This window comes from Pyrus communis, chromosome 16 (genome assembly GCF_041283825.1).
Source record: "Pyrus communis isolate YQ-2024b chromosome 16, ASM4128382v1, whole genome shotgun sequence".
NCBI classification, from domain to species: domain Eukaryota; kingdom Viridiplantae; phylum Streptophyta; class Magnoliopsida; order Rosales; family Rosaceae; genus Pyrus; species Pyrus communis.
The window spans coordinates 141664-165475 of record NC_142580.1 but is presented as its reverse complement, the minus strand read 5'-3'; the positions used below and the strand labels follow the sequence as shown (position 1 = coordinate 165475).

General features: G+C 40.1%; 2 protein-coding genes, 1 long non-coding RNA gene and 1 other non-coding gene across 8 annotated transcripts; 3 read left to right on the top strand and 1 right to left on the bottom strand.

Moving 5' to 3' along the window:
* Window positions 1-58: 58 nt before the first annotated feature.
* On the top strand, window positions 59-3560 carry LOC137731572 (uncharacterized). Its single transcript, XM_068470711.2, has 6 exons — window positions 59-1129; window positions 1501-1603; window positions 1703-1768; window positions 2188-2361; window positions 2453-2549; window positions 3061-3560. The coding sequence occupies exons 1-6, from the start codon at window positions 571-573 to the stop codon at window positions 3181-3183; spliced, it is 1122 nt and encodes a 373-aa protein (XP_068326812.2). The 5' UTR covers window positions 59-570; the 3' UTR covers window positions 3184-3560.
* A 120-nt stretch (window positions 3561-3680) lies between these two features.
* On the bottom strand, window positions 3681-4450 carry LOC137731185 (uncharacterized). The gene has a single exon (XR_015957823.1). It is a non-coding gene; the product is annotated as an uncharacterized LOC137731185 (transcript).
* A 512-nt stretch (window positions 4451-4962) lies between these two features.
* On the top strand, window positions 4963-14290 carry LOC137732353 (putative protein arginine N-methyltransferase 6). 4 transcript variants are annotated; one of them, XM_088687737.1, is made up of 11 exons: window positions 4963-5337; window positions 5436-5666; window positions 5772-5837; window positions 6078-6894; window positions 7376-7444; window positions 7604-7681; window positions 7952-8030; window positions 8574-8668; window positions 9818-10015; window positions 11742-11772; window positions 12334-12505. In XM_088687737.1, exons 5-11 carry the CDS (start codon window positions 7421-7423, stop codon window positions 12360-12362), a joined length of 534 nt encoding a protein of 177 aa, XP_088543863.1. In that variant the 5' UTR covers window positions 4963-5337; window positions 5436-5666; window positions 5772-5837; window positions 6078-6894; window positions 7376-7420; the 3' UTR covers window positions 12363-12505. The 4 variants fall into 4 exon arrangements, with proteins under 4 accessions (XP_088543863.1, XP_088543862.1, XP_088543861.1 ...); XM_088687736.1 differs by lacking the exon at window positions 11742-11772 and having other exon boundaries at window positions 12334-12574; XM_088687735.1 differs by lacking the exons at window positions 4963-5337; window positions 5436-5666; window positions 5772-5837; ... (4 more) ...; window positions 8574-8668; window positions 11742-11772 and having other exon boundaries at window positions 9824-10015; window positions 12337-14290.
* A 4460-nt stretch (window positions 14291-18750) lies between these two features.
* Window positions 18751-20427, top strand: LOC148689786 (uncharacterized). 2 transcript variants are annotated; one of them, XR_015957454.1, is made up of 3 exons: window positions 18751-18871; window positions 19388-19469; window positions 20292-20427. It is a non-coding gene; the product is annotated as an uncharacterized LOC148689786 (long non-coding RNA). The 2 variants fall into 2 exon arrangements; XR_015957453.1 differs by having other exon boundaries at window positions 18755-18871; window positions 19403-19469.
* The last annotated feature ends 3385 nt before the right edge of the window (window positions 20428-23812 follow it).

The window sequence follows — 23812 nt, the reverse complement described above, 5'->3', positions numbered from 1 at the left end:
ATAATAATGATCCCAGGTCCCCAGTCGGAATTCCGCTGGGTTGGAATTGGATCCGTCTGGTTTGGGCTTTGGGCTTCATCGACCAGGAACACCAGGAAATACTCATAGGTTTGGTTACGTGAGTTTTGTTAAAGTGAATAATACTGCGAATTTTTCGTTAAAACTCTTTTATTAATAATTAAAATTGCAAGTGATCTTTTTACAAAGTAATGGAAAGATGTTGCGTGACGATTTTGGTTTAAACTCGATCGATTGTTAATTTAACCTCTAACTTATTAATGTCGATAAAATAAAATAAAATAATAATTAAAACTAGGTGTGGGAGGGATGGTAGGCTGGGTTGGGTGGCGGCAGACGGGCGGAGGCAGAGCAGATCCGCAAGTTCATTCATTCATTTGATTAAATAATTATATTGAATCAGTCTTATCCTCCTCTTCTCCGATTCTCTTGTCTTCTTTCCTGATTCTCCTCCCGGTCTAGTCCATATGATATACTAGTCAGTCAAATTTCCAAATACTAGTGGTGCACTCACAGTGAGCGATTCGTTCCAATTTCACCGTCAGAGTTCCAATGATGAGGGCGTCCGTCTCAGTAATCATATACATAGCAATTGCAGTCCTTGTCCTCTTGCTCATCTCCCACTCCCCAAAGAAACCGGGCAACCACCGCCACCGCCGCCTCAAGCTCCGCTCCAACTTCACTTTTGCTCCCCCCCTCCACCACCATAACCCGATCCCCTTTGACCCCCTCGTCGCTGACATTGAGCGCCGCCGCGAGGACCGTAAATGGGAGCAGCAGCACTTCGATCATGCCTTCAACGCCTCCCACGACTCCGCACCCGCCGCCGAGTCTCAGCCTGAGTGGGAAGACTTCATGGACGCTGAGGATTACTTGAACAATGAGGACAGGTTCAACGTCACCAACAGGTTGCTCTTGTTGTTTCCAAAGGTTGATGTCGACCCGGCTGATGGATTCATCACCGAGGACGAGTTGACTCAGTGGAACTTGAACCAGGCTCAGAGGGAAGTCTTGCATCGAACTCAGAGGGATATGGAGCTTCACGACAAGAATCGTGACGGCTTTGTTTCCTTTGCCGAGTATCAGCCCCCCAGTTGGGTTCAGAATGCAGGTTTTGTCTTTGCAAGTTGTTGCATATGTTTGGTTATTTCTCATATCTTGTTCTGTTACATTGGCTTTATTAACTGCTGAAAAGCGAAATTCAGTCCATGTCTATGCTATATGGAATTTGTGGTTTTTGGTTTTCGGTAGAAACAGCTTGAATTTATGTAAAACTAGTGTGCCATTCTGTAATGTGTTGGAATGTTGTTCAGTTCCTAGTACTAATGCTCCAACGGCGGTAATATGGGTGGGAAGAAGGAAAGTTGTATCTGGTGAAACAGGGTGGTCAATTGTTATCTAGGAGTAGGTCATCTTCAACTAGATATTTGTATGTTTTCATATTCTCCTTGTCACTGATTCAATTCATGTTCTATGCGCCAGATAACATCTCCTTTGGCTATGATATGGGTTGGTGGAAAGAGGAACATTTTAATGCATCCGATGCGAATGGAGATGGTCTTCTTAATATAACTGAGTTCAATGAGTGAGCTTCTACCTGTCTCTCAACTTCCTTGTACATAATATCCTTTCGAATACCTTCTTTAACTTGATGTTGGTGCTTTTTCTCTTCGTCCTTTTCTAGCTTTCTACACCCAGCTGATAGCAAAAACCCGAAGCTACTTAAGTGGTTGTGCAAGGAGGAAGTAAGGTAGTATTGATTTCCCATCTCTGAAATTCTGGTTGTCCATATCCATATGAGCAATATCTATTTCTAGGATATCAGTTTGTAGGTCAGAGGTAGGCACCATGACAAGGAAGTTTGCAAGCAACAGACTGAAGTTTCTCTTACTTCTATTTTTATAATTTTGGGTTTCTCCTGGACTAAAATCATCTGATATCAGAACCAAAAAGAGAAAAAGAAACATCTACTGATGTAGGAAGTTAGGAACCAGGGACTGACTAGTTGAGATGGATGGTTCCTTTTTACCAGCTTTTTTATTTTTATTTTTTATTTTATAGTATTTTATCATTTTCCCTTGCACATCATCTTATTTGTCATTGCGTGATGTCATTCTAACATGGTTGCTTAGCTTCTCTAATTGTCTGAATGCTCCTTTGCCTCCTTAGGGAAAGGGACACTGACAAAGATGAAAAGATTAACTTCAAAGAATTCTTCCACGGCCTCTTTGATTTGGTGAGGAACTATGATGAACAAAATCACAATTCCACACATCAGTCTGATGATTTGATGGAGTCCCCAGCCAGAAATTTGTTTGCTCAGCTTGACAAAGATGGCGACGGGTACTTTTAAGCTGCTTTTATTTGTGTGTAATTATCAGAGGGTTTCCCTTTTCATGATGATTTTACTTGTTTCCATCTTGCATATCCACAGGTATTTGTCAGATGAGGAAATACTCCCTATTATTGGAAAGATACATCCATCAGAACATTACTATGCAAAACAACAAGCAGATTACATTATATCACAGGTATTCATTTTTACAATGAAAAGTATTTTCTTTTCTAGTTGCCCTCTTTTTGTGGAACCTAGTCTCCTCTCACTGTGTAGCAAGGGCTTCCTATTCCTTTCCTTGCCTAATAAGATGAGTTAATAATTTCAAAACAATAAATTAAGGTTTGTGAATTTATGCATAACAGTGTTAAGAGATGATCACTTTCTTTATTCTATCAGAGCATCTTCAAGTGTCAAAGTCTGTTGATTTATCTTGCACTAGAAGAGGCAATTTGGAGATCAACTTTTAAAATTGCTTGTAGATTATAGACTGGGCATGATCTCTATATGTTGGTATTCGGATTCTCTAGTCACGTATTGCCATCATGCTCGTAGAAATTTACCTTATAAGAGGGTGGAATTATCAGCCAATTAGCAAGTAGGCATTAATTTGCAAGCTTGCCATTCTTCTGTCACTGAAGACATCAAATGAAGTTTGATAGTAAATATCTTGTGCTGCCCTTAATCGACAAATTTGTGAACTGCAGGCTGATACAGATAAAGACGGGCGACTAACGCTGGGAGAGATGATAGAGAATCCATATGTATTTTATAGCGCTATTTTCAATGACGATGAGGAAGAGGACTATTACCATGATGAGTTCCGTTAATCTCATTAGTGATTCTCGTGTCTTATTGTTTTAATAACATTATAGTTGCAGGATGCGGTAGAGTTCAAAATCTTTGTTGGTTTTGTTATTGTTTGTTGATATGATGGAACTAGAGTATGAAAGAGACTGATTCAACCCAAACACAAGAGGGGAGAGAGGAGGAGGAGGAGGAGGAGGGGGAGGGTTTGGTGCCCTTCCAAAATATGAAAATACATTCCATAGTGCATGCTCCCGCGATCCCCCATGGCTGGCTCGGTTGGTTATCTGGAGCCATTTTGAAGGAGGATTTATTTATTTTATAGAGCTGCTTGACAATTAAACGCAAATGTAATGGACAGACTAGTGAAGGAAGACATTTTTATGATTGTTATTTTTTATTTTTTCCTTGTCTTGGGTACTTCACATACATCATTGTCTTTGTTGGTTTTGTCGATTACTGCTTTCTTTCACAAAGAAGAACAACGTCGTATCGCATGCACTAATGTCAGATTCGTATGTTTCATTTCCAACCAACCATGTTTCATTTATTCATACATATGTATGTATCAATTCAATTCAAACAGCGGACCAACAAAAAACAAAAAATTTATTTACAAACGGGTCCTATCCGATTCCCCTTCCTATTGTTGCCGTCGCTGTCGGAGTCAGATTCAGACTTGTCCTGGTCGTCATCGGAATCAGAAGGTGGAGAAGGGTCGAGGCGAGCGGCGTCCTTGGCCCAACGCATCAACTTTTCAACTTCATCCTCCTCATCATCCAAGTCATCGTAGCCGTAAGATGACGTGGCGATGGTGGTACAGGAGGAGGAGGGCGTTGCAGGGGCCGTTGGCAATGAAGACTTGAGAGCGGCTTATCTGGCGGAAAGGTCGTCGCCGAGGACTGCCTCTAGTTCCTCATCCCCTTGCATGGAATTGGAATTGGTCCGATTAGATTTGGATTTGGACTTGGAGGCGGCAGCAACTCCACTGGTATTTTGAGTTTGAGGGCATGAAAGCGACGTTGGATATCGTCGTCGAGAGAAACACGGCGGTGGGACATATGAGAGTCGACGGACAGATTCAGGAGCAAATGGTCCTCTGCCGCTTGCAGCATCTCTTCAACTTCATCCTTATCTGCTGCTGCTGTTGCTTTCTTCGCCATGGTATTCCTGTAATTCCCCCTCTTCATCTCTCTCTCTCTCTCTCTTGTACGTTCCAACTCCAAGGCAATATATACATGTTTGCTGTTTGCTTTGATGCCCTCGATTTCTAATTAAAACTAAGCCCTTGCCCTTATAAATGTAGTGATGTACCAGTACCAAGCGCACTCCGCCCTCCCAATTTTTTTATGTGACTAAATTGTACTTATTATTTCGGTTAAGTACACTAATCTATGCATTGAATTTACAAAGTTGCACCACTCTATAAGAAGAGGATGTAAATCAATTTGAAACAACTCGAGCTTATATCGGGTTTGACCCGTGTTTGGTTTATAAGCTCAACTCATGAACACATAAGCCAAGATTATATTTATAAAGCAACTTCAGACAAACATTTTGAAATTTACATTACACATCTTTGAAAGTATAATTCTCCTTCATCTCCCAAGTCAATATAATTTTGTGTGAACATTAAAAATCTATATGGGCATTCATAACACTACCAATGTTTTCAATACTACATTCAACATTGCCAATATTTTCAATTTCAATCATTTTAAAAACACAGTCCATAAAAAAATTTGCCGAATTTGAACAGAGACTCTCAGTAAAATTAGATAAAAAGAAAAATAAAATTATATTTGGCGCAAAATGCAAAACGTCAAACGGCCCTTTCTTTCTTTGTCTCTCGTGGATTGGGTTTTGGGAGTGAGCAAGCGACGAGCGAGCAGGCGAGTTGAAACCAAAACAATGAACTTGACCCCGGCTTACAGTAACGGCTACCACAACCAGCAGCAACAACAGCCACAGGGGATGAGCCAGAGGGATAGAGTCCGCCGGGGAACACTTGCCAGGTCACGTGAGCTCAGAGACAACTTCGGCAGTGGTGGTAATTTTGGCGGGCTTAGGGTTTCTGAGCCCAATAAGTAGCAACAGCAGGGAGCGCCTTCTACGGACTTCGACATGGCCTATTACACTCTTACGCGCACGTCGACATCCACGAAGAAATGATCAAGGTGCATTATCCTGCACGTATGTGGTTGTTTTCTTGCTAGTTTTCCATCTGCTTTTTCAGAATCGATTGCGATTAAATGTCTCAAGTGTTAGTGTTTAGGTAGTCATTCTGTTTTTACTGCCGTTCGATTTTCCGGTGGCCGCCGAGGATATGAAATTAGCTTGGTGGGATGTTCCATTGTTGTTACTTGTATTGCTTTTCGTCTTTTAAAAGAAGCCATCTGAACTGGGAATGCGAATATGAATTTCAGAATATGAACCTGTGTAAATGATTTGGCCATAACATCATGATGCGTTGTCTAAGGTTCCCTTTGTATTTTCAAATTTCAAGGTAATCGTTTATGCTCTGTCGTGGAAATACATTGCTATGGGTTTTCTTTTACAATTGGGTTGTCATAAAAATTATTGACTGACGTGGCAATCTGTCATCATTCAGGATTGTGTGCGCACTGAATCTTATAGGGTGGCAATCATGCAGCACCAGAGTTCTATAGCAGGCAAAGTAATGCAGCTATAATTGTAGTTAAGAAATGATGTGTTTTCTATTTGGTACTTCTTTCTGTAACTGTAAATACCTGCTCTGAAATATTTATAAGACATATCTTATGCATATGAACTTAACATACTGGGGAATCATATTCTCACATGTCCCGAACATGTCTACTCTACTCAGTTTGCAGGAGAAGGGTTGTTTCTGCAGTCAATTGCTCATTTTTAATTCTTGATTGAACGATGCTTGCAGGTTGTAGTGGATGTTGGCTGTGGCACAGGCATTCTTTCTATATTTTGTGCTCAGGCTGGTGCAAAACGTGTAAGCTGTTTTTTCAGTGATATTTTATAAATTTGCATATAAGATATTGAACAAATTGTATGTTTTTAGCTGCAATAATTATCCTTTTGACATGGGGAAAAGTGTTCTTTGGAAGGATGGTCTGCATTTTATTTAACTGCAGGTTTATGTAGTGTCAAATCACTACTTCCATCTAATGATTCAAAATATGACGCAGCCATCTTTGCTCGTTCTCTTCAGTGTGATATCTGATGAATAAAATTGGACATTCTTCCCCTGATTTTATTGTTTGTAGTTTGGTTAAGTTACTTCTATGTTGTGTCTCATCCTGGTGTTATTTTACATTCTGTATTGCATATTCTTGTGTGTTTTGTTACAACCTGCCAGGTATATGCAGTTGATGCAAGTGACATTGCAGTGCAGGTAAGTTCTTGTAGTAATGCTGATTACTTTATCTGCATGTGATTTAATTCTGTATTCATTCTTCTCAGTGTCTTTGCTTGAATGTAAAATGTCTCATTCCCCTTAAGCTCTGATTCAGGAAGTAGCTGAGTAAAAATTACCCTTGTGTATCTTTAGCTTGAACTTTTGTGCATGATGTATCTGGAAAAAAAAAGTTCATTCTCATGAAGATGAAATATGTTAGAAGTGAAGCTTAGGATTGGGTTTGTAATTTTGATTAATCTTGTTCATTTTTAAGCAGGCAAATGAAGTTGTGAAAGCAAACAATCTATCCGAAACCATCATCATACTACATGGGTGAGTTGAGGTATGCTTGCACAACCAGGAGGTCCAAGACAAGTCGTTGACTTTTCTTTTGGTTATTATAACAATTATGCTCACAAATTAAGAAGCTAGCATGAGATTCCTATGTTTCTTACGGGATGGACGCATTTAGTTCTTTGGTTGTGGCCTGTGAGTATGTGTAACTAATTGCGGCACTTACAGAAGCTAGTCCAGAGGAAAATTTTCCAAGAACAGTGTCCATTCAGCAACTCTACTCCGCTTGGATAAAAACAAAGTAGTTTAGGCGGGCATTGTATATGCCAGTCTTTGTGTGCGTTAGTGTGAGAGTGAAAACGTGTCAATACTGCATTAGTGTTCCATCATCCACTAGATCCCCCGAAAAAAACCAAAGAACCTTTTCTGTATTATCATATAAGCTTCCTTTTCCCTTGCACCAAATTATTGATCTGAAATACAAGTTACAAGGCCAACCATATCTATTGCTAAAAATGATAGTTCTGCAGGATGTCAATATTGACGAGGAGGTTGATGTTATAATTTCAGAATGGATGGGCTACATGCTTCTGTATGAGGTAGCTGTTAACATATCTGTATTCATGATTGTATGGTTAAATATTGTATTTAGAATTGTACCTCAGAATACTTATACTCGTGCTGTTTTATGGTTTGCAGCTTTATGATATATCCATTTCTTTTGTTGGCATGCTTGCTTTTTTTGTTTTTTATTGTAGAGTATGCTGGGAAGTGTGATCACAGCAAGAGATCGCTGGCTAAAACCCGGAGGTCTAATACTTCCTTCAAGTGCAACGGTATCGTTTCTTTTTGTTTTTCTGTCTTTCAGTTACTGTCACATCTGTATCTTTAATTCTGAAATCTGTTACTCTGGTGCTGGCTTCATATCATTGAATTGTCTGTCATGCCATATTTATTATGTGCCAGCTACATATGTTGCCAACTTGAGTGTTATCAACTTGTGTGGTGGGGATGTAGCGTTATCAAGCTCAAGTTTGTACAATGTAGCAGCTGTTGATGAATGAATTTGTTTCTGTCATGCTGATTTTTAGGTTGTATGATTGCAGTTGTACATGGCACCTATCACACATTCTAATAGATATAGTGAATGCATAGATTTCTGGTGCAATGTTTATGGAATTGACAGTGAATGTACATCATATATAATAACATGATCTCAATTGTCATCGCCCTATATTGGATTTGTACCACATTAGATTATTTGAACTCATAACACACGGTGCATGCCTTGCCCGGAATTGGTTATTTATTGGGTCGTTGAAGACAATGCTTAATGCCATTTAACACTTTTCAATTAGTATTTTCAACCTTAGTCAAATTTTACCAGCATCTATGGGATTGTTGCTAGGGCATAGTTAGTAGTGGCACCCATTCTAAAGAGGAGCTCTTGAAAATATGTGAATGTAAAATTTTCCGTGGGCGCAACTCCTACACTCCAGTGCAGGAGTTTTTTCGGGGAGTGCGACCCTTCTCACGAAATTGAAAATTGACTATCAAGAAGCTCACTTAAACTTTATGTTATTTTACATTTTTTTTAAGCTTATGTTAAAGATAATCCTTACTTGAGCTTAGTATCAGCATTTATTTAAATACCATTCCATTTGTATACTCTATAAAAGTTTATTGCTTGGAGGTCATAATTATTTTCTTCCATTGGACTGTTTGCAGTGTCTGCCATGTTGCCATTGGCAAAACAGTGTGCGTTTGAAGAGCCATCTGTTGAGACGATTGTGGGTGAGAATGTTTTGACATGGCCACATGTGGTGAGTTCTCTCAGTATAGTTCTTATGGGTTGTCTTGATTATAACAACCTTTGCCACCAAATGACCATTTCCTTCTCTTCTTTCTTGTTTGTTTTGTTTCTTTCTTTGCTACCAAATAAATCAATCTTGAGCTACTTAGGCATGAGCCACTTCTTTGACGTTATTGGCAGAGAACTGTTGGTTCCCTCTTGTTATGGCTACTGGATTCATTTATGCATGCTCTCCTTTTATAGATTTATTTTCCCCAGTCAAACAAAAAGTTTGATTTTGCTTGTGGTCCAATATTATGTATGATGCATGACTTTCTTTCTTCATTACTACTTTAAATGGAGGGTTCAGAACCTACAAAAAATAGTTAGGCTTATTTTGTTCTTATGAACATACTTCAGGAAGTTTTCACCTTGGAAAGGTTAATGGCTTGTTTGTTTACAGTGTCCTTCCTCTTTGTTTTCTTTTCTTATCCAAAATTAATATTAGAAAACAGAAAACAAGCTTTGGTCTTTTAAATTTCTATATTGGATAAGTTTGGATAGGATGCAATAGTTAAAGCTTTAGCAAAATTGGAAGAGTATGAAGGAAGATGTATTTGATTACCATTTACAGGTACTGTGGTAGAAGTCATCAATTCTCAATGCATGCTTTCTTATCCTGGTGAATATGCTTCATTCGAACAGCTTCTTAGATGTCTGTTTTGGGAAGTTGAGGTCATTAAAGAGGTGCTTGAGGTTTTCTGTTTAAGCGGCCTTGTACCTCCATTTGATGCCCTTTATACCATGATCCTGAATCTTTGTCTTTTTTGTTTGTCTGTACTCTGTAGAAAGTATGTAATCTAAGGCATCATGCTGTTACTGATTGGTTGTAGGTTAAGCATGTGGACTGCCATACAGTTACGCATCATGAGTTAGAATCTGTTACGACAAACTACAAGTTCAAATCAATGATGCGAGGTCTCTCTCTCTCTCATATGTCTCAGTTCTTCTGTCTCATTATTGTTTTCACTGCATATTTTTTATAACGTTAAATTTTTTGTGAGTGGGCTTGTGCATTGAATGAACTTTTTATTTTTGTTAGAGGAGGAAGTTCTTATTGTATTAATTTCATTTACTTCAGTAGACGCTGTTGAGGTTGTAATTAGTTCTTGATTTACAGCTCCACTTCATGGGTTTGCATTTTGGTTTGATGTCGAATTCTGTGGACCCTACATTAGCTCCTACAAATAATCAGGCTCCATCCTCGCTTATAAACAATCTTCCAGTGGAGGGTCAGCAGAGGAAGAAACGAGCAAATCCCAATGAAGCGTTGGTGCTGTCCACCGCACCTGAGGACCCTCCAACTCATTGGCAACAGGTACAGACTACTGCATCTTGAAAATTTTTGAACTCGCACCTTTTGGCTAGCTAGCTAGGTGATAACATGCCTGGTTAAGGTTTTTTATGCTTAAAACATTATCAGTATAAAAAGGCATTCAGTTTTTTTCCTGGAAACAGAAATCATTCAGTGTCATCATAACTTGATAAGTATTGTGTAGTTATCCCCTTGCTCAGATCTTTCATTCATATTTTAGTGTGAACTTTTCTTCTGTCCGTCTAATGAATTAGCATTACAGACTGTGCTATACTTTTATGAGCCAATAGAGCTGGAGCAAGATCAACTCATTGAAGGTTGTATAAATTACGACTATGCACAATTTGTTTTTCTCTATTCATACAAGTTTTCGGAAGTTGTCATGCCCTCCACGTTTTCTTCTTCTTTTTATCTTCTCTCCGGAATTCCCTTCGTTCGGAAAAAAATTCGGCGGCTCTCTGCTCCCAGAAAGTCGTTATGTGATCTCTCTCTATTTTTTGGTTGAATGTAGGTTTTATTATACTTTCATGATATAGTTTTTTTCTGTTTTTGGTGGTCTTGTTAATATTTTGTTATAATCCACAACATACAAATGTTATAACGTATACGTGATGCTTTCAATAAACCTCTCACTTTTCAAACGCAAATTTGCTTACTTTACAATTTTGCACTTAAAACACTACTATTTTCAATATTTTGTTATTTTCATGGGACCTAGTGCGTGAATTGAATGGGAAATTTGGAAACAAAAGTTTGCGAGGACTTTAGATACTACCAGTTCACTATTATTGTGGTGTTCCAGTTCAATAATAAGATGTCATGTGAAACTTTTTTTTAATATTACATTGAATTATGAGATTGAAATGTTAAATGATACTGAACGCATTTCATATAAGTTGCCCTCAAAGCACAAAACTTGTATATGGGTACAAAATACCTGTTTCGCACTATTAATTCCTATATAGCTGAAAATTTTATAACTTTGAATTCCTAAATGTTTTAGGATTCCAACCTGATTTTAATTTTTGAGTTCAAAATTCCGAGGGTTTGACTCTAATTTTTTTTTTTTTTTAACAAATGATAGTGTTAGTGCATTAAATTGTTAGTGTAAGGGGGAGAGGGATCGAACATGCACTAAAGTATATATATACATAATTGTTTTTCGCCACTGCGATAAGTGCCATCTGCGTTTGACTCTCTAATTTGATTACATTTTTTTTGTTTAACAAACGATATCATCTATGAGAGGGATTTGATTACATTTTTTTTAAACAAACGATATCATCTACAACAAGGGAGAGGGAGTGGGCTTAATTTCACAATGGGCTAGCAATTACTAGGCATATCTTATATTGGAATTTTTTTTTTATTGTTTATTTTGGGTTTACTACTAGGTTTAGGAGACTTGAGAGTAAGGCATTAAGTACGATTGGAGGAAGACAATAAAGGGAAAAATAAAATAAAATAAATATAGAAAAGGAACCAAATCCAATAAGGAAAGGATTCACCGAAATTAATTTGCGGTGTGATTTACAAGCAATTAGGAAGAATATATTGTATAAATTGTGTGTGGATGGTACGGTTCTCTCCTTTGTGGGAGAATTAACCCTAATTTTCTCCTGCTACTGCTAGTCTTCTCTTTTCTTGTGTGCAAGCAAGGCTCCTTAATCATATAGACTCTTTCTTGCTAATCAAACCCGTCTTTCAATCCGTACTGGTGCTGCTGCAGTTGCGACCTCTATCCAGAGACTTCAGAAAAGGTTGCAAGGACTCCGTGCATATATATATTATTGGTTGTGGAATTTTCTTAATTTACCTTTATTTTGCGTTCTTGAAACTCTAATTGACCATCTCTATATAATATATAGACATATTTATGTCTGTTGCTATATAACACCATGAGTTAGTATCAGACCCTATTGATAAAACTGTAACATACAGATTTATATTGCCTAGGGGGTGGGTAGGATTCCTTATTTCATAAGTATTGTAATTATATGTAATTTAGGTTTCTTTTCTTGCAAGGAATCCTAATCCTTGAAGCCCGAGACTCGCGATGTACATAGAAAGGGGTTTACCATATGAATGAAATCAATCCATTCAATTCAGTATTTTGGCAGGGAACCAAGTGGTATACCTGACCTAACTGTATATGCCTTGTATCAATATACATTGTTACAAGTTTTCAAATTTGATTTGAATCCTATTTAGTGTGCATGTTTGTATGCTTAATCTTTAGTCAGTTTCCATCACTTTTGATTCCGTGGTTGGTAATTTGATGTTTGTTAGTTAAGCTCAATTTCCTACTGCTTGAGTTGCAGCAGAGGCAGAGCTCATCGCGCGATTCTAATGAAAACATTGATGGATCAAAGGGAGGAGGCGTTGAGCTATGGTGGGGTTGTACTGAGAAGGTCTGACTTGGATCTGCTTAAAGGCCCGCATTTTTTGAATGATTGCCTCATTGAATTCTACTTCAACTATCTTTCCAATAATTCCCACCACCAGTTAGGCGATGATAAGCATCACTCATCCTTGTCGAAAGATGACATCCTTCTGGTTCCGCCTACGCTGTCATTTTGGCTGGCAAATTCGGAGGATTCCGAGAGTTTGAAGGAGTTTGAGGAGTCTAATGAGGTGCTCAAAAAGCAAGTTGTCATCTTCACGGTCAATAACAATCGGAACGTGGGTGAGAATGACGGCGGAACTCACTGGAGCTTGCTGGTATTTTACAGAAAATCAAACACATTTGTGCATTACGACAGCTTGGGGAGTATGAATCGATCCGATGCCTGGAAACTCTATAAAGCAGTTAAGAAACATGTTGGAATGATTGAAAAACCAGATAGCGCCTCTGCCTCTGCCTCGGCCTCTCCTGCTTCCACTACTATTGCTAGCGAAGATCATCCATCATCTACCAGTAGTTCTATTACTACTAGTCCACCCCCAAAAATGGACAGCTGCTGCATGAGATTTAGAGATGAGAATAAAAGTAGTAAGAGGGCTAGGATGCTGATGATGCACAGGTATCCATATTATCATTACAATCGTTGGTTTACCCCTCCGCCTCCTCCGCCTCCTCCAGCAGGCCACAGTGACGATGAAATGGAACCAGCAGATGCCGATGACAAAAAGAAACCAGCAGACGACAAGGCGCTAGGCGATGATGAAATGAGGCCAGCATATGATGATTACAAAAAGAAGCCAGAAGAAGACAATGGCGATGATGAAATGGGACCAGCAGACGACGACGACACAAAGAAGCCAGCACAAGACAATGGCGATGATGAAATGAGATCAGCAAACGAGAATGACAAAAAGAAGCCACCAGACGACAATGACGATGATGAGCAAATGTTCCACAACCCTTGGGGGTTAAATAATAATGACTACCCTTGGGGGTTACATCATGATGAAATGTTTCACCACTACCCTTATCGTTGGGTACACCATGATCATCATCTTGACTACTACAGTCGTCGTCAACTCTACTTGAACCATCATTGCGCACATACTAATGATGACTCGTCATCATCGTCTAGGTCTAGATGGGGGGTTGATAATATGAACGATGACCCTTGTTTTAAACAATTGCCAACGCCACGGCAGACCAACTACTATGATTGTGGTTTATATGTCATGGCCGTTGCTAGAGTCATCTGCCAATGGTACTATTGTGCCGCCGCCGCCTCCTCCTCTAGCCCTACTACTGCTAGTACTAGTACTACTAGCAGTAACAGTGCAGATGAAGAAGATAAGGTGGTTGTTGATGACAAGGGTAGTGCAGATGATCAGATACAAAGAAATGATGATGGTGACCGATTTCCAGATATCATGAAGCATATTGATACTTCTTTGGAATCCACGATGCGTTCTGAGCTGCTGGCCCTCATTCAACAACTCACTTGCCATTCTACTGGTTTTGAAGATTTTGATCATCAACCCCAGCCTCAGCCGGAACCCGAGCCCAAATCCCAGCAGTCCCAGCCGGAGCCCGAGCCCAAGTCCCAGCAGGCCCAGCCCAAACCAATCATCAAAGAGCTAGAAAACTGATTAAAGAGAGAAGGCGCGACGCTGATCTTAATTTATTCGATATAGTTCCGAAAAGGATAGTTTTTAATTTGCACTGAAACTTTGTTGGTTTTCTTTCTCAGTTCCAACAACCAACCAGCTGTTTAATTTGATGCATATATAATTAAGCTTATAAAAAATCTCTGTCGACAAGCTACCCTAGCTTGGATTTGACTCATTAATTGTTAATATACAGGAATTACATGATCAGTTTTTGGTTATAAGTGCGTGCGTGTTCTCATTAAGTTGTATCTCTGCATGTTGTTATGTTCATCTTCCACGAAAAATAAGAAATGGAACTCAGAATTCACTTCTTAATTCATTTATGTGTGTGTGTATATGTTGCCTGTCAGTTACATTACATATATAGACGGACAAGAAAAAATACAAAATCATATGTATTGCGATGCCATCGTCAATTTTCCATCCACATTAATTACAGAAACAGAATGATAAGAATATTATGTGAAGCAAGTGCATGTCTACGTGTTTCATAATATCAAGTGAGTGAGAGTCAGAGAGAAAAGAGATATAAGAGACAGAGACTACTTAATTGAAGAATGATAGAGACTAGCATTAATTTATTAAAAATAAGAACCACTTTTAGGTGCTATAATTGTACAATTATTGGAATGTCCGTCCATGGTGCTCTCATACCTTTAAATAATCTACTCCCAACTCATTCATTTTTTTATTTTCTGTGATGTTCCCACTTATTTTTGTTTCCTAATTTTCTATGCTATCAGTTTGGTAGGTCTTTGTCGTATTAATTCATTATTTTCATTTGAATATATAATTAACCCTCCATGTATGTATCTTAATCTCTTTGGGAACCCGCAACCTCCCTCTGGATGGGATGGAAGAAGCTATGGAAGTGGTATATCATCGATATTAGCTAGTGGAGAAATGCTAATCGCTTCTGTCATTTAGTTTTATAACATTACATTTTGATTATTTTTTTTTTGTGATTTTAAATAAAGCCATATTATTGCTGCATATCAAGATTGTTCTGTTTGATCGATCGAGGTAGATCTTTACATCAAAATGTTGATTGTCAACATATCCAAATCCAATGGAATTTCTAGCTATAATTCCAAAAGCAATTGAATATAAAAAATGATACTCTTATCATATATTTGTACCATCATTTGTATTATCTCTTATTCTCTCTAATAGAAATGGACTCACATGCGTTCGCGGATTCTTTATTAGAGAGATGATACAAATGATGGTAGAAATATGTGGTAAATCTAGCATTACTCATTGAATATACTTTACTCGGTTATGAAATTATTATTATTGATGCTAGATTGCCCCTGCTAGGCAACTATCATCGATTGATTTTCTTTTTAGAGCGATGGTAGAGAGATCATTTTTTAAACTATATATTTATAGATTACATGATATAATTGTATTCCTTATTTAATGAATTAAAGAAAGAATCCAACTATCAACCATTACACTATATAGTCTACAAAATATGAATTTTCTAGTATTTTTTTCATTCAATTTATTCAAATCTTATTAGATGAAATCATAGACTAAAAAGTATTCATATAGCAAATTCTGCCAAAAGAGTGAGCTCAGCCAACCATTATAGGGACAAAAAATTGGATTATAAGCAATCTTTGCTTTTAAACTAACAATGCACTCATTGACGGAGAAAGGTGGTGGCGATTTTATACTAGTTTTCATACACTAATATTCTTTATCCTACGTTAATTTCACTTCAATTAAATGTTAAACCAATTGCTCCAAAAAAATAATAATAATAATAATAAAAAATAAATAAACACTCTACTTTTCTAAGGTACGTACGTACCTATTGATCGTACATGTATGCAAATAACAAAATTAAGCTGAGCTATTGAAAGTTGAAGCTAAATGCCTTGTCAAGCTTGCATGCCGTTCAAATGAACCATATGTATTTGTGTGTGGGAATTAGGGTTTAGGGTTGCATACAACTCTCTCTCTCTCAGAATCTACATTTTGGGGGTCCCAATATTAAATACAAATTTTTTAGATAGGAACAAAGCGCGAAACGAGTAAAAGAAAAATCTGTATATTTACTTAATAGGTTTGTTGTGCACATGTTAACAGATATCAACATATATATGTCAAAATAATCTAATGAGTGATTAGAGAGAACTCATTGAGTGATGTTGACGTAAAATGTCTAGATATACCTAGTATGCATTTCATCGAATATTTAATAAGCACAAAATAAACTCATACCAAATATTGACGCTCAAATGAATATTTTCCAGACTTGATTGATTATGGGACAACCTTGGCTCCTATTTCCCTCTGCCCCTGATTGTTTGCGCATCCATGCTTGTTAATTGTGCGATGGAAAAGTATATGGGTAGGCTTGTCCTTCTGTGCATGGGCCCTGTGGCCCCGTGGCCCTGCGGGATCTGGATGAAGTACTCAACAACGTACTCATGCGCGCATGTTGATCATGTTGTGCAATCATCTTATGCGCGCGCGCCCGCGCCCGCGCCCCCACACACACACACATATTGGCAAACTGTCTGACAAATAATGTGCTCGGAATACAAGTAGGGTATGCTATATGTTATTATATAAGTGAAGGATTTTTTTTTTTCAAGTCTCCCTCCACTTATATAATGATATATGACGTATGTATCCGTGTTCAAGATAGATTGAAAAATCTCTCTCGTTTGTACCCTTGAACTATTATCACAGTTGAAAACGATCCCTGAACTATTTTTTGGAAAATTAACCTCCCAAACTATTTGAAAGTAGTTAATTAACCCATCATCATCAGATTCGATAAAACTTCATCTATTTTGCTGTCAAATATTAACACGACTTTATATTCAAGAGTGAATCACTTTGATTCGATAAATACTAGCACGTCAGATTTGATAAATATTGTATTGTGGATGATAATGACTTCCTTTTAAAGCATGCGTCTAAAGTTTATAATCGAAAAATGTTTGAAAGGTTGAAGGAAGAATGGATAAATGTCAATGGGCTCAAAGTTGAAGAAAAGGGAAGTGACAATTAATTTCCTATGTATGTGGTCATGAAAAAAATTTGGTGATGTTGAGAGATTTTTAGTTAAGTTCAATCTCCAAACCTATGAGGGCACATACGAGTGTCAAAAATTTTAGTTCGTTGGAACTCTTTGTCAACATATTATTAAAATTCTTGTTCGTCTAGACATTGATGTCATACAATCTCACTTTATTATAGAAAGATGGAAGCAAGGAGCAAACAAGTTTAGGGTTATGGTGGAACAAGCAGAGGCATTGAGACTTAGCCATATGTGTTGTAGAGCTATTAAATAAGCTTGTTGTGCATCGTCTTCAAATGAGGCATACACAATTTGCATGGAAGCTTTAAATGAACAAAAATTACATGACAATTCGAAAAGCATGAACACAGAAACTTTCAATTCGGCTTTCTATAACCTACGATTCCATGTGCCAGCTTTAATCTTCCATCAAGAGTCGATACTAAGTCTTCGACTGAGATGCAAAAACTTTACGCAAGAACAAAGTACATGGGTTTGGATTTCAGTTTATGATCATCTTGTTAAGGAAGTCAACTTTCTCAGAAAAGTATTCCAGCAATTCATCCTTGGTCACCTAGACAAAATCCTCGTACTTCCCAATGCCAAACGTTGATTGCAATTGTAATCACTTCACACTTGAAAAAATTTCAAGAATTGTTGAAAATTGGGTGGGGGAAATGAAATTGTGATTAATACACATGATCGACAAGCAACGCCAAAATACATTTTAACATTTGTCCTGGGTTTCACCTTTTTAAAAAAAAAAAAAATACATTGCAAACTGGATTGTTGATAAATTTGTGACTGTAGGAATCTCAAACAAGCTTGGCTTGATAGGGTTTTGCTATGGAGGTAGCGAAGTGTGAATGAGTTGCAGGAAGAATTTATATCCAAGGGGAATTGGAGACATCATCGGCAAAAGACGGGAAGTATTTTTTCAGGTTTTTCTTTATTTTTTTATGTTGGATATTCCAACATTTGATTTTTTTTTTTTTTTTTGGTCCCTTAATCCTATTTCATTATAAGAGATAAGCTCTACATCACTCATAATCAAGACTATTGGATATTGTACTAGAACATGTATTCAGTGTTTGTGTTAAAAGAAAGAAACATAATATAATAGTGCCTACTTATTTTAACACTACTGAGTACATTATATATCGTAGAAATTTTGTTGTTTATAATAATACACATTCTATCACACTTTTAAACCTCCAATGGTGTCTATCTATGTGACATCCCGTCCCGAAAATGTCGGAAACGTGCTTAGGAAATGACCTTTTTACCCCTAGTTGGTTTTCGTATTATTGTTTTTGGTTACCTTGTGTGGTGTTGGCAAGCTTTGGGCCACACACACACACCTGCACATACACTGTCCTTCTTCACCCTCCCTCTGTCTCTCTCCCCCGTGTCTCTCTCTTCCTTCCCATTATCACCATACGTACGGACAAACACCAAAACCACCCAAACCATCACGGATCGAGGAAACCAAGGACACCATTCAACTCGTGAGGTCAAGGGGAGCACGACCATAGCATTTTCAGGTAGGAACCTCAACGTTTTCACGTCGAATTCACAAGCCCCGAGTTATGTACTGTTCATGCAAAATTTATACGTTGAGTTTTTGGGATTTCTAAGCTCGTAGGTAGCTTGGTGGTGTCCCAAGGAGCCTCGGAGTGCTTCGTTGGACGAAATTGGACGTCGGGATCGTCCTACTCGAAGTTGGCCGGTTTTGGTTGTTTGCACAGGTAAGATTTCGTAACTTTTAGCCTTTAAAAGTGGTCCAACGTGATTCTACTAGTTTAGGGCTTTCTTTTGGTCCAAGAATCATAGAAAACGGTTGAGAAACGAAGGAGAATAGTTAGTTTAAAGTTTTTCCCAGTTTCCGGCGACCGGAGTCCGGCGAGGGTAGGCCGGAGAAGAAAGGGGAATATTCCGTCAAGTTTGACGGAATATTCCTAACGGCAGTGACGGTATCCGGTTAGATTTGACGGAATATTCCGTCAGTTTAACGGAATATTCCTGACGGCATCTGTTGACACCGTCAGTGTGCCTGGCACGTGGCCGCGCGTGGGGGGCGCGTAGGTCCGTGCCTGTGCTGGCGCGTGGGGGCGCGTGCGGGGTCCAAAAATTTTTCTAAAAATATGGTTGTGACCCTGAGGTTGTGTAGAGCACGTGGGTATATTCATTTGTCCATTTTGAGCAATGTATGAGAAGTTATTACGAGAAACGGGTTATGTGCTTTAAAGTTAACGTTTTTATAGTTGTTTCGCATTTAGGTGACACGTACCCAGAGGACGAGCGTGCACACGCGAGGCAGGGGGGCTACGACCCTTCTACATACCAGTGAGTGGGCTTTTGTTTTCCGTATATACCTATATACATTTATATTCCCAGAAATTGATTTAAAAAGGGTTATTTGCCTTATGCCATGCATATTATTATTATCGTTTATGCATCATCACATTTATTAGTAGTGGCATGCATATACATATTTATATGTGGGTGCTGTGGAGGCATAGGTAAGTGCCAGGTAAGCGTTAATTAACGATTGCATTAATTAGTGGTTGGAGATGCTTAGAGAGCTCATAACCTGCACCCCCGGTGTTAGTGCTCCCGCCCAGAGTAGGGCACAGTCCTTCACGTGTTGTTCACCTCCCGCACCATACGCTCAGCTTGGATCCAAGCTAGGTGCATAGGCCTGTCGTACAGACCACAATAGGTGGTTCCGACTCGTAGGTGACCCGCGATTATTCGCACAGCCTTCACGTGATCGTAGCACTAGAGCGTATATATATGTTACACCCAGGCTTGTCGTACAGACCACTTTAGGTGGTTCCGACTCGTGGGCAGGTTTAGATATTGAGATTGAGATTGAGATCTAGATGCAGCCGTACAGGTCACGTTAGGTGACTCCGGCTGCCAGATTACATGATATTGATATGGTTATACCTGGGCACTTGCATATCACTTTGAGATTGTGGCATGGCATATCTTGAGCATGATTGGTATACCCTTGAGCATGTTTTGCATGTTTACACATACGTATATATGTTTATTTTTTGGGAAGTATACAGGTTTTACGGCGAGGGGTTAGAAAGTATTTTGTAAATGGTTTTAGAAAGGATTGTTTTTGCCCACTCACGCTTTTGTTTTGCGCCCCTCCAGGTTCTAGTTGCTTAGCCGTTGCGGTGGTTTCCCTTGTGAGCTTTTCGGCGTTCTGACAGACACTCCACATCGTAGGGTCGCCTTCGGGCGTACTATTGTTGTCGTTTCATTTGGACTGCTTTAGACCTGCTCTGAATTTGTATCGCACTAATTAGCACTCATTTTAGTACTTGTATGCTAGTTTTTAATTTATTCGTACTTTTATATTACTACTTATTAGCTTCCGCACGTGCACATGGCTACGTCACCTTTGTGTGACGGCCAGCACGCTCCGATCTCGGTCGGGGTGTGTCAGTTTGGTATCAGAGCCTAGGTTTGGCAGTCCTGTGTCCTTGTGAGTATTCTAATAATTTTGGTGTCTTCTGTCAGAACTATGCCGCCTCGTCGGGAACCCCGTCGCTCTTCTGAGCCTATGTTCCCCGATATTACTCAGTTGGGGGAAGCTTTTGCTACAGCCCTTCAGGCAGTGATGCGCCCTCCCCAGAGGACTCCTCTGGAGACTATGTACAACTTGAAGCTGGATAAGTTTAAGGGCAGTGAGGGACCCGAGAGCGCAGAGCGCTGGCTAGAACATATAGAGAAGACTTTCCGGGTGCTACATAATCAGGGGAACTTGCCTATGGAGAGGTGGGTTGAGACGACCGCTTGGTTTCTGGATACGGAGTCGGCAGCTTGGTGGGAGCAGGAGCTTCGTAGGTTGACTCCGGATCAGAGGATTGATTGGAACGTGTTTACGGGGTTATTTAGGAGAAGATATGTACCCCCTGAGTACATTGACCGCAAGAAGCAGGAGTTTTCCGAACTGAAACAGCGGAAGATGTCAGCGAATGAGTACTACCGTAAGTTTACGGACTTGTCCCGTTATCACCCTGATGTCGCTGGTAATCCGGCGGAGATGCTCCGTCTTTTCCGTCTGGGCACCAGGAAGAAGTGGCGTTCTATGGCGTCTACGGTCCACAGTGAGACTTATCGGGACTTCTATGAGATACTACTGAGGATCGAGGACTCCGAAAATATGTCGAGCGATACTGATGAAGAGAAGGACGGCAACCAGAAGAAAGATGACAAAGGCAAAGGTCAGGCATCGCTCGGGGCCCGTCAGACTCAGAGCTTCAAGAGAGGTGGAGCTAGTTCTAGTTCTTCGAGTGGTGGCTTCAGTGCCACTGGGCAGGGTCGTGGAGGTAGATTTTCTGGTGGCGCTAGAGGCCAGAGGCAGGGCGATGGTGGGCGAGGCAGAGCCCCTATTTGCCGCAGGTGTAACAACCGACATTTCGGTGAGTGTAGACGTGGTAGCAACGGTTGTTTCACATGTGGACAGGTGGGACATAGAGCGGCAAATTGTCCCCAGGGTCAGCAGCAGCAAAAACCGCAGCAGACCTTTATGCCCCCACCTGCACCACTCCAGCAGATCCAGGGTACTAGTAGCTACGGCCAGACGGGTCGAGGTGGTGCTTACCACTATCAGGGTGATGCTGCCCCTTATGCTCCGGGGCAGTATCAGTACCCTCAGGATCCCTATTCTCAGGGTGGCTATCCCCAGTATTCAGGCGGCTATATGCCGTATCCTCCAGCCCCAGCGGGTGGTTCACAGTGGTATCAGGGAGGACAGTATCAGCAGGGGGAGATCGCCACTAGCAGTGCAGGATCTTCGAGACAGTCAGGCCAGCCCAGTCAGGGGCGTGGTGCTCAGGGACGCGGTGTTCAGGCGAGCCGAGGCCGCGGTGGGCGTCAGCAGGGACAGGGGCGTCTTCACAATATTTCTCTGCAGGACGCTCAGAACAACCCAGACTTGATTATGGGTACGTTGAACATTCTTGGTTGTTTTGCTAGAGTCTTAATTGATTGTGGAGCTACACATTCCGTAATTTCTCATACATTTGCTCAAGCGACGCAACCTCGCCCCACACCCCTAGGATATGATTTAGAGTTGGTTATGCCTAGGGGAGAGAGTTGCGTTGTAGATTGTGTGTACCCGAGGTGTCCAGTGATCGTAGAGGGTGTTGCTTTGTCAGCCGATCTTATCCCGTTAGATATTGTGGACTTTGATGTGATTCTGGGCACGGATTGGTTGCACTTCTATCGTGCCAACATTGACTGTTATGGGAAAGTGGTTACGTTTCACCGACCTGGACTACCTGTGGTTACCTTCGTGGGTGAGCAGAGTGGGGTGAAATATGGCGTTATTTCGGCGCTACGAGCGAAAAAATTGTTAACTAAGGGTTGTCAGGGGTATCTGGCTCATGTGGTGCTGGATGAGGTTGTTACTAGCAGATTAGAGGATGTGAGAGTGGTCAGACACTTCCCTGATGTATTTCCTGAGGATTTACCTGGGTTACCCCCAGATCGAGACGTAGAGTTCACCATTGAGTTGATTCCAGGTACCAATCCTATTTCTTTAACTCCTTATCGTATGGCTCCTGCGGAGTTAAGGGAATTGAAAGTTCAGCTGCAAGAGTTAGTAGATAAGGGATTTATCCAGCCTAGTACTTCGCCTTGGGGTGCTCCAGTGTTGTTTGTGAGGAAGAAGGATGGAACTTTGAGACTGTGCATCGACTACAGGCAACTCAATCGGGTGACGATTAAAAACCGTTATCCATTGCCTCGTATCGATGATTTGTTCGATCAGCTGAGAGGTGCTTGCGTGTTCTCTAAGATAGACTTGAGGTCTGGTTACTATCAGCTGAAGATCAGTAGGGATGATGTCCCTAAGACGGCGTTCAGGACTCGTTACGGTCATTACGAGTTTCTGGTTATGCCATTTGGATTGACGAATGCACCAGCCGCCTTTATGGATTTGATGAACCGAGTATTCCAGCCTTACTTGGATAGATTCGTCATTGTCTTCATTGACGATATTCTGGTGTATTCTAAGTCGAAAGCGGAGCATGTTCGACATCTTACTTTGGTGTTGAAAAGGTTGAGGGAACACCAGTTATATGCTAAGTTTAGCAAGTGCCAGTTCTGGTTAGACCAAGTTGCGTTCTTGGGACACGTCATTTCTGCTCAGGGTATTTTGGTTGACCCTCAGAAGGTTGCAGCGGTAGAGAGTTGGGAGCAACCGAGAACCGTCACCGAAGTAAGAAGTTTCCTTGGTTTGGCAGGGTATTATCGGAGGTTCGTTAAGGATTTTTCGGTGATTGCCTTGCCGTTGACGAGGTTAACGAGAAAGGATGTTAAATTTGAGTGGGATGATAGGTGTGAGCAGAGTTTCCAACGGTTGAAGCATTGTCTCACTCATGCACCTGTTTTGGCACTCCCAGAAGATAGCGGTGATTTCGAGGTTTATAGCGATGCTTCCTTGAATGGTTTGGGATGTGTATTGATGCAGCATGGTAGGGTGATTGCTTATGCTTCGCGGCAGTTGAAACCTCATGAGAGGAATTACCCTACACATGATTTGGAGTTGGCTGCTATCATTTTTGCGTTAAAGTTGTGGAGGCACTATCTTTACGGAGAAAAGTGCAGGATCTTTACGGATCACAAGAGTCTCCAGTATCTCTTTACTCAGAAGGAACTCAATC